Here is a 15,113-nt window from a genome sequence, read left to right as displayed (position 1 = left end):
CAAGCAAGTGGCCAGCTTTTCACATAATAGTGAGGTACACATATGTAAATTGTAGTGTATTTTATATAGGAACTTTACTTTAAAAATAAGTCTGATTTATTTTTTAAGAATCAAGCACTTTGACAGGCTCCCTCACATCCTTTCTTTTACAGTAGTGCCATATTTTTCTGCTGATATTGCAACACTTGCACTGAATTTCTCAGCTCTTCAACACAGTTTGAAAAAGAGCTTGCAAAAAAAATACCGGAAGAAACAGAGTAACATGGAGTCCTCTGGTTTTCCCTTTTCTCTGTCTGTATTTTTATATCTGTCTTTTCCATTAACACCTTTTAATCTTTTTTTCTAGAGGAGGTGATGGGACTTGAATGTTCTACAGGAGCCCTGGCTCAAGTGACTGTAGTGAAATAGGGACACCTATTGGGAGCCTAGTGTCCTAGTCACATTTTAGATGTTGCATCCATACAGAGCAGAAAAGCTGTTACCTTTTCAAAGCTGTTACCTTTTCAAAGCTGTGCTTTAAAGGTTCTCATATTATTTCAGACATTGTCAGATACCACTTTGGTTTAGCTCCCATAGAAGGTAGACTCTCAGTAAGGCTGCACATTTGGATGTAATTGCTGGAGACAAAATTTCAACAGATTTCAGTAGCTTCTTGGTAGTTTGTGTCTTTACCATTTTTTTCTGCTTGTATAGCATGTTGACAAAACCAGTCTGGATTCTAGCATGTGAAAAACATCCTTTATTTATCTTTGAAAGCTCATAAAAAAATCTGAGGTGGGTGGCCTTGAGTAAAGCGGTATGAGAACTAAGAGGAAGCTTAGTGAGTAAATGGGTTTGAATATGCTTTTCTAATTTTCTTGATATTTCACAATACTCCAGAATAAGTGGGGATGGACCTAGGTTTCTTTGGATCACTTTATGGACATGCTTTAGCAAACAAGGACACTAAAGCACCCAGCTTTCAGGATATTATCTCCCTCCCTTCCATGACAAATCTGCTATTGTTATGAAAGTCATACACCTACATTTAAGATGTTATTCTTCTTTCATGTTTGCAACCTGTCAAATGTAGCTTAGAGATTCTAAAATGGAATTAAAAGTGTCTGTGTTTTCATTGATATTTATGATGCAGGTTTGGGGGGCGACAAGTTAGAAAAAACATAGTGAAAAATAAGTATGCCTTTAATAGTAATTATTTTTTATAGTACAGATGTGTTTAGTAAATAGTATATGTGAAGATGTGACTTTCAGTTTTTAAAATCTAAAACTTTGATAATTTGCTACAGTTGTAGGTAGTGACTGAGACAAATGCTGGAGCAGCACCAAGTGAACTGGTGTATTTACAGAATGGAGTTGTTCTAAGGACGCTGCTGCAAGGCAAGCTTTACATGTACATATCACAGAAAATCACAATTCAGAACCTGTGATTGCTAGTGAAGTATGATGGGATAGTAAAACAGACAAAAAAAAAAAAGAAAAAAAGAAAGAGAATGTGATTGCCTGAAAGCACTGTTCCTGGCTAATGGCTTGCAGCTGCTGAGAAAAGGAGAGCATAAGATCTTCCTACCCCAAGGACCCTGCAAGCTGGGGCTGGAGGGAAAGGCAGGGCAAAGTTCAGGTACCATGTGAGCCCTGCTCTCTACCTGAGCAAGCAGCCCTGCAGAAAGGATAGGAGTGATGAGGCATCCCCCAGTAAGCATCACAGGGCACTGGGTGGCTGGCCTCTTCAGTGTATCCCCTGGTCTGGGCCACCCTCTGTGAGAAACTTGGCTGAAATAGGTCAATCTCTCATTTTCCACATGCTCCAGTTCTACATGGGACTTTACTTAGTTATTTTAGCTGCATCTCCAACAGAGAGGGAGGATACACTCTCACTGCTTGAACACCAGAGGTAAGAAAGGGGCTGAACACCTCTCCCTCCCATAACTCTCTGGACACTTTTCTTAACCCTGCAATGCCTGCTTTATTTCACTAACCCATTTGCCACAGACCTATTTGTTAGTGGGGAGAGACAGCTCTCTCGTGATCTGCAAAAGCATTCACTGCTGCTCTGATAAACAGATTGCATTTCAAATGAACTTGAAACATGAGAAGATGACAGTTTGGGAAATGTAAAATTGAAATATGAAAGGGTTATATGCTACTGCATGTGTGGGGGAGGGAAACATGATAACTGAGCAGTTTAAATAGCAGGGTTCCCCTCCGTTTCTTTTCTTCCTAGTGCTTGTGGTAAATTACGGGCTTAGTACTCAGACTCCAGTGCATATTTTACCACCTTGTTTCATAAGTCTGAATACAGCATTTAGTGGGAGGACAGCCTGTAATTATGTTGTAAGTTATCAAACAAACTGCAGATGTATAAATGTGAGGGTAGGCTTAACTACTTTGTTTTGAAAGGGAACTTTAATATTAAACAAATGTGTACTTATTGGAAATGGCAGTGTTGAAAGCCTGCATTGTGAGTCTGACTTAATAAACCTAATCTTTCCATAAAGCTCTGTATATTATGGAGAAGTAATAAGATATCTTGACTAACTTAAATGTTTCTTTTCATCTTAGAAAAAGTACCCCACTCCTAAAAGTAATTAATTGTCTGATTTAAAACCTCCCATGTACATGACAAGATTTTTAATAATACCTGTAGAGTTATGATTGGTTGCAATAATGAAGCATGTGCATGCACAGTAGCTAGTTAGAACATGTAAATGAAATGTTTGCATGCATTTAGAGAAAGGAAAAGTAATATTTTCTTGTATCTATTTTTAGAAATCCTCCCTGTAAGAATCAAGCTTTGACAAACAGAACTAGATATCAACCAACCTCCACCAAAAATTGCAACTGAACCTAGGGCAAATATTTAATATTTCTCATGAGCTGTGCTTTGTATTTCTTCACTTTTTACTGCCTTCTCTTTTCCTTTTTTCACCTGGGACAGAGCAGAAATACACAATTTTAAAAATAATCCATTTTAAAGGATGATATGCCTCGAACCTCATTTTTTAGTCCGCTTTTGTAGACAGTAGATTTGAGTCATTCATACAGACACCAGTTGAGCCTGTGGATAATGGGCACTTCTGTGAGCCAATATGAACTACTTTCAAACCGTTTCAAAGTTCTGCTTTTTACTGCTAAATATGAATGGGGTGTTGGTATAGATACTGTACAGAAAATGTACTACAAGGATAAAGTTTGGGTCAGTTGTCTCACAAAGTAGTTTAAGTGGATGAGGATAAACCGTTAGACAAAGTTGATCTCTTCTGATTACCCAAATAATGATAATGAAACATCCAGACATTTAAAGCTTATTTGGTATGGAGAAATATGCTGTTATTGTCATCAGGGACAAACAGGTATCAGCATGAATTACGCTGAGTTGGTGATTGGCTTTGAAACCCAGGTTATTCCTGTGCCAGTGGATTTGTTTATTGTTGGCTCTGCATATTTAAGGAGCAGGAAAGCAGAAGATAGCTGTGAAGACAGGTTGTGAAGAAGCAGTGTATTGTTCACAGTCCCGAGGAACAGAAGAAAGGAATGAGAGAGGAGAGGAGGGGAGCAGGGAAATAGAAGTCTTGTAATTCACATGGCTCTCAGTGGGCAGACCATCTAGAGACCAGGGTTGGTGGCAGATGGACACAGGGAGTCCATTCACAACTTGTACTTGAGGTACTTGCTTTCTGCTGCAGTTTGACCTTTCATCTGAATATATCAACTCACCTGCTGTGGAACCAGCATCCAGAGCTTGCATGGTCCATAAGGCTATGTATATTTTTTGCTGGATCAGGCACTTTATACATTGTTTAATACATAAGGCATGCAAATTGTCATTACAGCCATCTGCAATTTTTTGCAAAGGTTAATGCCTTTAAAGGAATTTTCTTTTTTTGATTAATCCATCCTACAGCAAATAATGTGACTACAATTTCTTAATGGAGCATTTCCAGTGCTGTTAAAGGGCTGCGATAAACCAGGATAAAGTACTCTCATATTTTCTTCTTTTTCTGTTAAATAATAGATTTACAAAGAACCCAGTAAAGTAGAGCAGTAGTGCATGACTGTATTCATTGTTTACAAAAGCAAAGAATTAAGTACTTGCCACAACAACAACAGCAAGTTATAGGGAGGAACAGTTGTGTTGCTCAACACTGACTGAAAAGTAGCTCTATAAACTGTCCCTTTCTCATGAGACCAAAAACTCCTCTCAGGAGATCAGGTGACTATTCATGCTGAATTCAGCAAAAATGTATTTTAATAGACATACCTGATTGCTTTACTGATTAGACCAAGTTTTACCTTCAGTACCTTCAGCTATGGGACAACATTTGCTAACAATATCAGGAGAACTTTTCTATGAAGGTCTCAAATGTTCTCAGAAGTCTTTGAAAATTTCCTTTTCCAGAGTGTGAGAATGATATCTCAGAGAACATACTTGAAGGCATAGTATAATGGAGAGGAAACTGCACCTGGCACTGTGCTGTGTGAGTGTTGATGACAGTGTGCAGCAAAGCAAGATGTAGCAGGTATCTAAACATGTAAGATCTGATTCTAGTGTAATTTTTAAGTCAGATGCACACTGTGAGTCTTCTAGGTCTCAGGCTAAGTTTGAGGGGCTGCAATGTTGGGAGAGGATAACCATTACATTCGTGTTAATAAACCCAGCTGGTGGGCTTTTGATATTGCAAAAAAATAATACAGCAGAAATATTTTCATTTGAAAAACTATGTCATGCCAATTTTGTCCTTAATTATGCTTATTCAGTTAGGTTCTATGTAAGTTAATAGTAAAGCTCCAACAGTTATCTACAGGCTTTGTACTGAGTCCTGGGGACCTGATCCTGATCCTGCTTTAGTGATCAGAAGTCATAAGTCATCTGATCAACAGGCACAGCTAGTATGTATATTCTTAATCTATCCCAATTGCAAGATAATGGGATTTACATTGAAACTCAAAGGATAGTCTAAGCTCAGTGTCGTTATATTGGATTTGAGGTAGAGTGTGCGTGTTGAGTGTTATGATGATTCAGGTGAGAGTTGTTAACTTTATAAAGCTTTTGTAGCTTTTAGGTCTTAGGTCTGAGCCCTCCACTTCAGTAAGGTTTTGTAATTGACTCCAAGGTAGATGTCACAGTTGTCTGGAGTCCTGTGTAAGAGTAGATAGGTAAAGTCTGTTGCTTGTGAAAATGTGCTTGAACACTGGAACATGTCTAAATGTGTAACTGCTAAAAAGATCTACTGTGCATTAATATTTTTATTTTGACAGAAAATAGAGACCCCAGCCCTAGAAACCTTTGTGTTAAGTGCCGTTCATGAACACGGCATGAGATAAATTTTGCTCTGCTTCACCTTGTGATCAAAACATTTGGTTTAGCAGGAAAACTCCTCATTACTTTTAAAGAGAGGGCATAAAATCAGATATACTACAAATTTTCATGATAGAGAACATTTTAATAACTTCTCTCTTTAGCACATGTAAAGTGAAAATGTCCCTTCAAATAGCTTTCTTCTTATTTTAGTGACAGCTGTGCAATAATATGGAAGAAACTAAAAGTACCACTGTATCCTCTTGTTTCACTAACAACGTGCATTTATTGTGCTTGTATGTTTTTATTTATGAAGAACTGGTGAAAGTTGGAATTAGTTTTTTGTCCAGAGTACAAATTGGGGACCAAAATGTATTGCAAACATGAATCCATCAGTGACAATCTAATTGGATCAGGATGTCTCTTACTGCACGAGACTGGCGACAGCTCTCTGTTAACATATATTTCTAGCTATGTAGATACTGAGACACAAGAAAGGTCATTTACAATCCATGAATCCCTCAGTGGAGACAACAAAATTGCATTGATATCTTTAACCTCTTTCCCAGTAATCACGGGGCTATTTCCCATATGGCCAACTTTAAGTATGAAACTTCTAGTAGTAAGTCATCCACATATGCCAACAATCTCTATAAGTAATAGGTCAATAACATGCAGATGCAATCACAGCCACCAGCAGAGACAAGCTCCACTACTGCTAGCAAAATGAAGAAGAAAACTTGATGGACGTATCAAATGTGTTCCTCAGAAGAACACATAATCCGTCCTGAGAGGAAGGGAAAAAGAGAGAAGGCTAACTGAAGAGTTTTTGGAGAACTATTTGTACTACAACATCAAGAGCATTATTTATTATTACTCTATGCCACAATATCTGCAAGTATCAGGGAAGAGGGCTGTAAATATGAAAGTTCAATGGGGTCTGTGATTTGTAGCATCCACCCCGCTGTTGTTCTGGAAGAGGCAGGGAGAGCCGATATTGCAGAAATAATAAATGGAGAATCTGCCTCTATGGGCCAGGAGAGTCTAATTTCACTCAGAGGTCTGTAGGGCAGAGTAACCAGTGTTTAGAAAACTGCTAGTGATGCACCAAATAAGCATTTTTTAAAGTCAAAAGTATATGGGGAAAGGAAAAAGATGTCAGTCACTGTGATGACTTGGCAGCTGCCCAACAACCAGTAACTAGAAATGTGTGGATCAGCATTTGAAGGAAGTTTGTAGAATGAAGTTTTATTGGCTCTTCAGAAAAAAATTTCGTATTTACTTCTCTTGAGAAACTCAGTACTTAGTCTGTATCAGATTAAAAAAAAATTGAACCCACAATCTTCCACAGCTGAGTGGCAGTGGCTTTGAAAATCATGTCTCTCAGATACAGTCCTGCTCCCATTATAACTGGTTACTAGAAACAGCTTTCTAGTGAGAATGCTTTTCTTGCTTGTCAAACACCCAGTATCCTTCCACAGAGACAGATTCGTAGCCTACAGACCTAATTTTGTATTAATTCCATGTAAAATTTAATTGGAATTGATAGGAAATTTGATCCTGGTTCTACCTCTCTGAAGTCACTTAAAGTTTTGCTATCCTTTTAGTTCCTTCAGGTGCCAGAAACCTTCAGATTTTAGTTTGAAGCAATTATATCATCTGTATGTACAAAATCCAAGAGGAGGTTCTGGCAGCTCTATGAAAACCTACTATAAGGAACCTAAAATTCCCATGAGTTTTTGCAATTATGCAATATGAATTTGTAAATTACAAAGTTCTCCTGGTTCAAAAGAATTTAGGTAAAGATCTGGGCAGAAACTGTCAGAATTGGTAAATATTGGAAGACTGCCCAACCTACTACTTTCTGTGTATAGTCTAGGTTCTTTCTTCTCCAAGACTGTATTAACTTCTAAAGTTTTTAAAGAGTTCACAGTTAGTAATCATCTGAACTCAGAGTGAACATCTTCTTCTATTTATAAAATGTTCACTAGAATGCTGTCCCATGCTTATCTTTCCTTCATATCCTAGAATAGTCAATTAAAAATGTAATCTTTACATTCTGAAATATTCTCTGTTGATATTGGTTGTGAGCTTGTTACATCTGTCTCAATAGGCAATTGTAATTGATTTGGAAATTGGCATTCTACACACATTTTTACCTGTATAACTTTGGTTTATGATGACTTACAGGAGGAAAGCACAAAACACTAGAAGCAAAATGATTTAAAAATTGAAAGGAAATGAATAATTTTGTGTATGTCTGTCTGCATCCATCCAAATGGTCCTGTGACACATGGGGCAAACACAATTTTACCTTTTCAAAAATCTGAAGAGGGTCTTTTTGAAACCAGGGAGAATTGCGTACCATGTACTATTACTCAGATTGTGTGTGTCTCAAGTTTTGAATTTTCCGTGGGTATAGGAAGGCCACAGCACTTAATACTTGATCAAAAACCTGACCAAATACTAAGCCCCTGCTTTTAATTTTCTCCATCAACTTCTAAATGATGTATGAATTTCACTGAGATATGCTTTTCTGACTCCTTTGGCTCTTTTTAGAATTCAACTTTGTACGTAACATTTTGCATATCAACATGTGCTATAGGTCCAGTTCTGTAGAGTGCTTTCAAACCGTTCAAAACCCTTGTGATCCCCACCAGCATTCCTGAACTCATCAGCACCTTGTCGTATTAGGCACTTGTGGTCTGACAGGCAAGTTGTGTTTTAAAAGAAGAGAAAAGTGCCTCATAGAACAAACACATTTGATCTTTTCAACTATTTTTAGTTTGTGTCAATCTTCTGTGGCCCTGGGCAACATAGGCAAAATGCCAATCTTGGCAATCTTTTCAGACACACTAATATGCCAAGTTCTGGCAGCAGCACATTTTTATCAGAATTGTTTTCCAGCCTCAATAAACTGCTTCAAATGCCGGTGTGCCTGTTATGGATATGACATCCGTTGAGACCACAATGATTGCAATCAAAAAGTAGCGAAGAAAATGGAAAGAGTTAGTGTCAGTTCTGATTCTCACTATCCCCTTCATCATGACAATAAATTAATACAGCTCAGCTTCTGCTCTTGTAAGCCTTTTCCATAAGAACAAGGTATCAGAATCCAGTTCTTAGCATTCACAGTGAAATATTCTGGTGTTACAAATGTAGTGAAAGTGTAGTATGAAATGCAAAAAATTATGTCTGTGCGATGTCATGATAAGAATGTACATGCACAGAGTAGTCAAGGAATTCAAAGTGATGATTCTCACAGGGATTTTAACTTGGTTCCCTTTTACCTTGCAGAGAATTTTTTAATACTTCCTTTGGCAGCTATTTTCAGTCCTGTGTGCAATGTGGATGTTGTATTTGCCACGGGAATCATAACATTGAATTGCTTGATGTTTTGGTGAGTATGAATTTCTTAATCTAATGTCACAAAAATATTATTTTAAAGGATATTTTTTTAAGAGTGATTTCCTTTAAAAATGTAAACACGTACATTTAAAAAGCAAAAATAGTAAAGTGTCATGTTTGGTATGATATTTTAAAGAAAATGGCATGGTGGTGGAGTTTTTTTAATAATTAGTTGACTGTGTAATCAGTAACCTAACTGCATCTGTGTTTGCATAGTGGTAAGGTTTGATCAGAAGTGCTGAAAAGACAAGGAAATTGTTTTGATTGTTAAACACATTTTAGCACTTCCCAGGATGCCAGGATGCATTTTCTATGTGTTTAGTACCTAATTCAATACCCAGAGACTTCTTGTTGCCTTCACAGAGCTGGATCAGTACCTGAAGCCTTGACGTTCTAGTACCTTAAGCATACTTGTAGTCCTTTTGCATTGGAGCATTAAATCAGAATTTTTATAAATAACGTGTTCCACATTGGCTCATAGATGTAGCTATGACTTACATTCTAGAATATGTTGATTTTATGTGTTAATGCATTTGTGTCTTATCTACTACTTCTAAACTCATTCAAGTATGAAATCTTCCCCTTTGACTACATACATACAGCATTTGAAGCTTGCCAAATAACTCCTTTTGAACTAAGCAGTATGCAAAAAATGACAAGGACATTTTCTTTAAGTACAAAAGGCAATTTTTCATAAAAAATAGCCACATTTTACTTTATTCATCATGAAAGGTGGTAAACCATGGACTAAGCACAAAAATGAAAAAAATCGGCTCAGACGATATTTTTGCTTCAGAAAAACAAAAAAGAAGCACTCAAAATAGGATTTGGCACAAAATTGCCTCCATGCTCATATTTGCTCTTCAGTTTGCTATAAAAATATGACCTTTTCAATGTTTTCTCCTTGGGAGGAGGCTCTTATCTCCTGTTTCCTTTCCAAAGGAGATTAACGCATTAGTACTAATGCATCCTTCCCCTATGAGAAGCTAGCAGCAGGGCCGACCATGATTTCTTCCTTCACTAATCAATATGGTTGTACCATGCTATCAGCTGGACTTAGAGACAAGTCTATTCTTTGCTCCCTAGGACAGTAGTCTCAAGGAGGAAACTGAAAGATAAAAGTGGACTACAGAGTCCACACTAATACATCGCAAGGTGCAAATGTTGTCTAATTTCTGAAGTGAGGTTTGGCCACCAAATTTTTGGGAAATGATTCTCTAGGGCTCAGTAGATGAGAAATAATGTTTTCTACTCTTAGTCCAAGTATCAGTTGTTACTGGACACTCTTGTTTGTCAGGGGACTTCAACAATGCCAGATGAATGGGCCATCCAGTGATATTCTGCTTCAATGAGTTGGCTTCTCTTTCCCTGAAGGAGGACATCTTGATCTTACACAATCATGAACACTGAAAGAACAGTATATCTGGAGCAATAGAATGCATGGCAAAACCATGCAGGTTTCCACACACTCCCCACCCTGAATGAAGCCAAAAAGGGGTAGTGAAATATTAATGCACTGTGATATACCTCTACTAAAGCTGTTGAATGTCACAAGTAGGCAAGGCAGGTTGTTGTTCTTACATGCCGTGCTGAGGGAGGGATAGAAAATTGCTGGTAATAATTTGTACATTGTCAGATGTTGCTGACTGGTAAGTGAGTTAATTTATGGTAACACAACACTTATGGCATTGTAGTTGAAACTGTTATTGTATATTCACTATCTACCATGGAAAATGAACTTGAGTAATTTATCGAAAACAACAGAAATGTTCTGTGCAAAGGTGTTTTCTCTTGGCTTTGCAGTTAGAACTGGAATAATTTGGCATTTCTCATATCTGCTTTTAAGATGTGGATATGACTTTGTCAAATATATCAACTTCAGAAATCCTGTTTGACCTTAAAGACAGAATTAGGGCTTGATTAATATTCTGTGTATGCTTTTCTTTTCACAGGTACAAAATTAGGAATGTAAGAAAATCTTGAAATAGAATTTTCATAAGAAAATCTTTCAGCAAGTAAAAACAGACCATAAAGGAAATAGATGCTTTGACTGTCAGAAATTTCTCATTTATAAAATACCTTTGAAGTCAACTAATGGTGAACAGAAATAAAAATAAGTTTCAGTTATCCCAATGTAAAGCATAAGAAAGCGTGCTTTATGGAGAAATTCTCCGAGTACTTCAGACTGGAAACATGGAGAACCTTCCCCTTGCAGACAAGTAAATTTTAACACAGCTTCTGCAAAGCTCCCTTTATCTCTGAAGATGCTGTTCCTGCAGTACTTCTCCACGATTGTTTAGAGTGGGCAATCTTTACTGCTCTGTCTGGCCATAGCTGACCTAACATCTGTCCCTGCTAATCTACCTGGAAGACTACACACATCTTTGAGCCTGCACTCTCCAATTCTTTCTTTTTACAAATTATGCTGTTGCCTCATAGGTCTGCAACAGAGAGAAAAACTAATATACACTTTTCATAATTAAATATATTCCACTTCTGAAAGTAAAGTATTTTCAGTTCTAACATGCTGTAAATGTGGTGAGGCAAAAGTGGTGTAAGCTGAGAAACCACTAACTCTGCCTAGAAAGACCTTAGCTTGTGGTAATGCCACACTTCAGTGAAAAATTTAAGATTCACTCTCAATGTGGCATTAAGGGTAGGCTAAGGACATTAAATCTGTGTGTATCTACTGACAGTTACTACCACAGGTCAGCTGCTCTTGGGACCCTTACTAATTTTTGTCTACTACTGAAATGGCTTTGATTGTGATCTTTGAGTTATGGTGCAGTGCAGGTTGCTGCAGAGGGCAGATACTAACGTGAATCATAAGATCTCTTGCCTATGTTATATTGCGTCAAATCTAAAGGTACATCTGGCTCTGTAACATCTGCCCATATAGACAGTGACCAGATACCTAGAAATATCTAAAACAGGCATACGGTGATGCCTCCCCAGAACATCTACACTCTCCAACAGTTTGGAGTTCAAGGACTGCCTCTGCCAGAGGATACAGAATGGCAGTTGTATGATACAGGGACAGAGCTAAGACAAGTGAGGTGACTGAATCTTCCTGATGGATAATGGAAATGATGACCAAATGACCAAAAGGTCTGACTTCAAAGCAAATAATTTCTTCTGCAATGATATTTAATATAATGAAAATCCTGAATTTCACATTGTTGCTGTTGTTATATATGGTAAAGATAAATGGACTACAGAGTCTACACAGAACTTCCTTAAGTATATTTTAAAAAAATAAAGCAATCAGTTTGTGAAAAAAAGAAAGCACACAATCATTTTATATTTAACCAATGAATAAATTCAGGAAATGCAGCACTCCGTAATTAATTGCTTATGTTTCTTTCCATTGGTTGTCTCTTTAACCTATCAAGCTGACTCCCCTTTTGTATTCTATGTTGACGATAGCACTACAGTTAGACTGTCATTCTGCCAACACAACGCATAGTTAGGAGAAATCTGGAATATGGAAATAGCTGCTGGATTGTCTAAGAAAAAAACCTCTTCTCTGGTAAGTCCGAACAGTTGCAGGCTGCTTTGTAGACTAAATTCAACACCTTCACTGTGTAATACTCCATTTAAATATTAATTAGGGTCCATCTTTACCAAAATTCTCATCTGAGGTGCTATTGGCAGGTGTTATAATGCATGCCTATAAAGTTTCTGGGAAATGAGATTTTGAAAACCTTGGCACTCAAAAGGGTCTTTGCTGATGAGTACTTCTGAAGAATTAGCTTACATGTCCATGAAAAAGGAGGTGAACAAGTGAGAAGCAAGGAAATATTTGGGAATAGGGAAAGCACAAAATGTTCTCTAGTTAATTTCAATATTCTACCTTTTAATTGGTAGGATAATTAAAGGAAGGGAAACATTTTCCTGTACTTTTGCAAGGAGAAGGAGAGTTTGTTTTGGAAGATGCTGATGTTCTGCATAAATGAGAAAATCCCAACACGGATGCACTGAAAGCTTTATTGACACTGGCTTGGTGGTGTTCAAGTGGGCGTGTACAAGCATTCGCTGATTTTGGATATTTTGTTTGACTTCCTCCCTGACTTAGTTCCAGCAACTTTTTCTTTAGTCAAGACTTGGGATTTTGCCATCTTCAGTGAAACATGCAAAGATCTTATTGCTTATCACACCAGTGATCCTAATTTTCCTTCAAGCCCTGCAATTTTACCTGGAAAACCTGAGTCCATAGCTGTGCAAAGAGTTTGAATGGCTGATAGTGAGCCAGGGTAGTTGTTCTCCCATTGCAGAGGTGATGTATGGCCCACAGGGACCTAATAGTTTCCCTTGTCAGAAAGTCTCTAGCTTATAGAATACTCTTCATTGCCCTGAGTGTTGTTACTGCAGGCCATCTAAGTTTTTCTATGAGGTGTCACTGACTGCTGAAACATCTACTAACCTTTATATGCAGTTAGCATCTTTTGCCAGAACTATTCAGAGATGGAAAATCGCTGATATTCCACAGCCTGCAGGAACACTCAACTTCTGCTTCTTTCTGGGTCCTTATCCATGGAAAGAAGAGGGGTTCTCATCTGATGGAAGAACCCTTATTTTAAGCTTTCTGAAGTTGAGAGACCCTTTTGGGCTCCCCTGCACCTGTGTGATCTGGGCATTTGGCAGTAGCTCTGTTCCTCAAGGCTGGGGAATGACAATCAATTCTAATCACTGGCTGATGTTGTAAATATGCACTTGGTCCTGTAGGATCTGAGCTTCTGCCCGAAATTACAAGCATTTAGTAGTTCCCTGGCTAGTGTAAACACTTGCAGCTACTAATTAACAGTAGCTTTTCACTTCCTTGCTCTGGGGAGAACTGAACTGCTGCTAAATAACAGTGCTTCTTCTAAGACAGTAGTGGAATGTTCAACTTATGCTAGTCTATGACCAGCATGAAGAAAAGGGTGGTCCTGCCCTTCCCTCCAGCCTTGCCTGCTTGTTGTGCTGGCACTAGTGAACATGTGATTGTGTGATGGCTTACACTGAAAACTAACCGTCCAAAAACTAGAAGTTTTCCTTTGGGTCAGTAAACTGATGTGGCTCCTTGCATGACTCCATTTAGTGTTAGAGTGGATGAAAAGGAGGAAATCACAATCTGAGGCCATGGGAAGGGGGATCATTCTTTTTGACAGCAGGGCAAACTTGGATTGACTTAAAACATCATGAAATAATCCCTTCAGACCTTGTGATCCCCTCTAAATAATTTCTTGGCTCTCAAGGAACACACAACTCACAGTTTTAGAGCACAGTTGGGGAAAAGAAAGTAGCAGATGTGACATGGTGAAAATGAACAATGCAAGAGTTGTTCAGCAGGCATGGGTGGTTTAATGTCTCTTTGAGAATCACTTGTAGAATTAGTGTGAACCTGAGACTACTACAACTTCTTCAAACTTCCTTCCAGCAACCTTTTAAATTAAGTTGGTAGATAAGTGATGCATGTTCCTCACCCTTTCCAGCCACTTCCAGTGGTGCCATGGCTCTTGTGCTTGAATACATTCCTCTTTAACCAAAAAGTGACCTGTAGTAAGTAGTTACTACAAGGTTTGCTGCTGGTAAAAAGTAACTTCATTTATAGTCTATTTGCGGCAAGGCTGTGTGCTCAGGACAATTTGGCAGAGCAGACTAGCCCATTCTAACAGCAGGAGAATTTATTTCTAGAGGAATAATATGTCTATAATCATGGAATTTTGGCTTGGTGTTTTTTCAGTCATTACTGAAAAGAGTTAAACTCTCTTGCATTCCTCTACAGTGACTGACTTTGTATAGAACATCTGTCATTTGCTCAGTCTTTATTGCCATTCCTATTGAAGGCAATGATGAATTGCTGTTTCAATGTCTCCATCAGATGGTGCAGATATTTTATTTGAGCATCTACCCATTTATCCTTAAAGGACTATTTGGATGATTTAATTGATCTAATATAGCACAATGGCATGTGTCAATCTACTAGCCAGCCCTTTCTTATTATCTCACTCCTGTTCTCTTAATTTTGGCTTTAGAGAAGGCTACATCATAATGAATGAGTAATAACTACCATACCTCCTGATTGTATAGATGTATTGATTGATTCACTGTGTCTATTAGGACCTCAAGATCTTTCACAGAGTTGAGAAAGAAACATGCCTCTCTCTATTTTTTTTTTTTTTTAATAACTCTGCATTTACTAAGTAATTCAGGATAATTTTTGTAACTCTTGCTGCAGATATGTCTGATTTCATGTCACCCCTCATGACCATTGAATTGTGCTAATATGGTTTTCAGACTTTTACATGTCACATAGTCCTACTGTGTGGTATATTTGTTGGATGCAACTCATTTTATAGGCTTTTGCCTATAACAGATGGGAATCACAGTAATTCTTTTGATAGAAGCTTTGATTCTTTTTCAAGAA

General features: G+C 37.8%; 1 protein-coding gene across 3 annotated transcripts in view; it reads left to right on the top strand.

Moving 5' to 3' along the window:
• The window catches only part of NXPH1 (neurexophilin 1), a 141,376-nt gene that overhangs the window by 75,617 nt on the left and 50,646 nt on the right, over window positions 1-15,113 (top strand). Inside the window, exons 1-2 of one of the 3 annotated variants that reach the window (XM_074863674.1) lie at window positions 10,906-10,923; window positions 12,131-12,233. The exons of the other annotated variants lie outside the window; for them this stretch is intronic. Of the exons in view, the coding sequence (XP_074719775.1) occupies window positions 12,189-12,233 (45 nt within the window). The 5' untranslated portion in view covers window positions 10,906-10,923; window positions 12,131-12,188. Of the gene's footprint in view, window positions 1-10,905; window positions 10,924-12,130; window positions 12,234-15,113 lie in introns of those variants that run through there. 3 annotated transcript variants of the gene reach the window in all.

Source organism: Strix uralensis, chromosome 1, assembly GCF_047716275.1.
Source record: "Strix uralensis isolate ZFMK-TIS-50842 chromosome 1, bStrUra1, whole genome shotgun sequence".
NCBI classification, from domain to species: domain Eukaryota; kingdom Metazoa; phylum Chordata; class Aves; order Strigiformes; family Strigidae; genus Strix; species Strix uralensis.
This window is presented reverse-complemented; position numbering and strand designations above follow the sequence as displayed.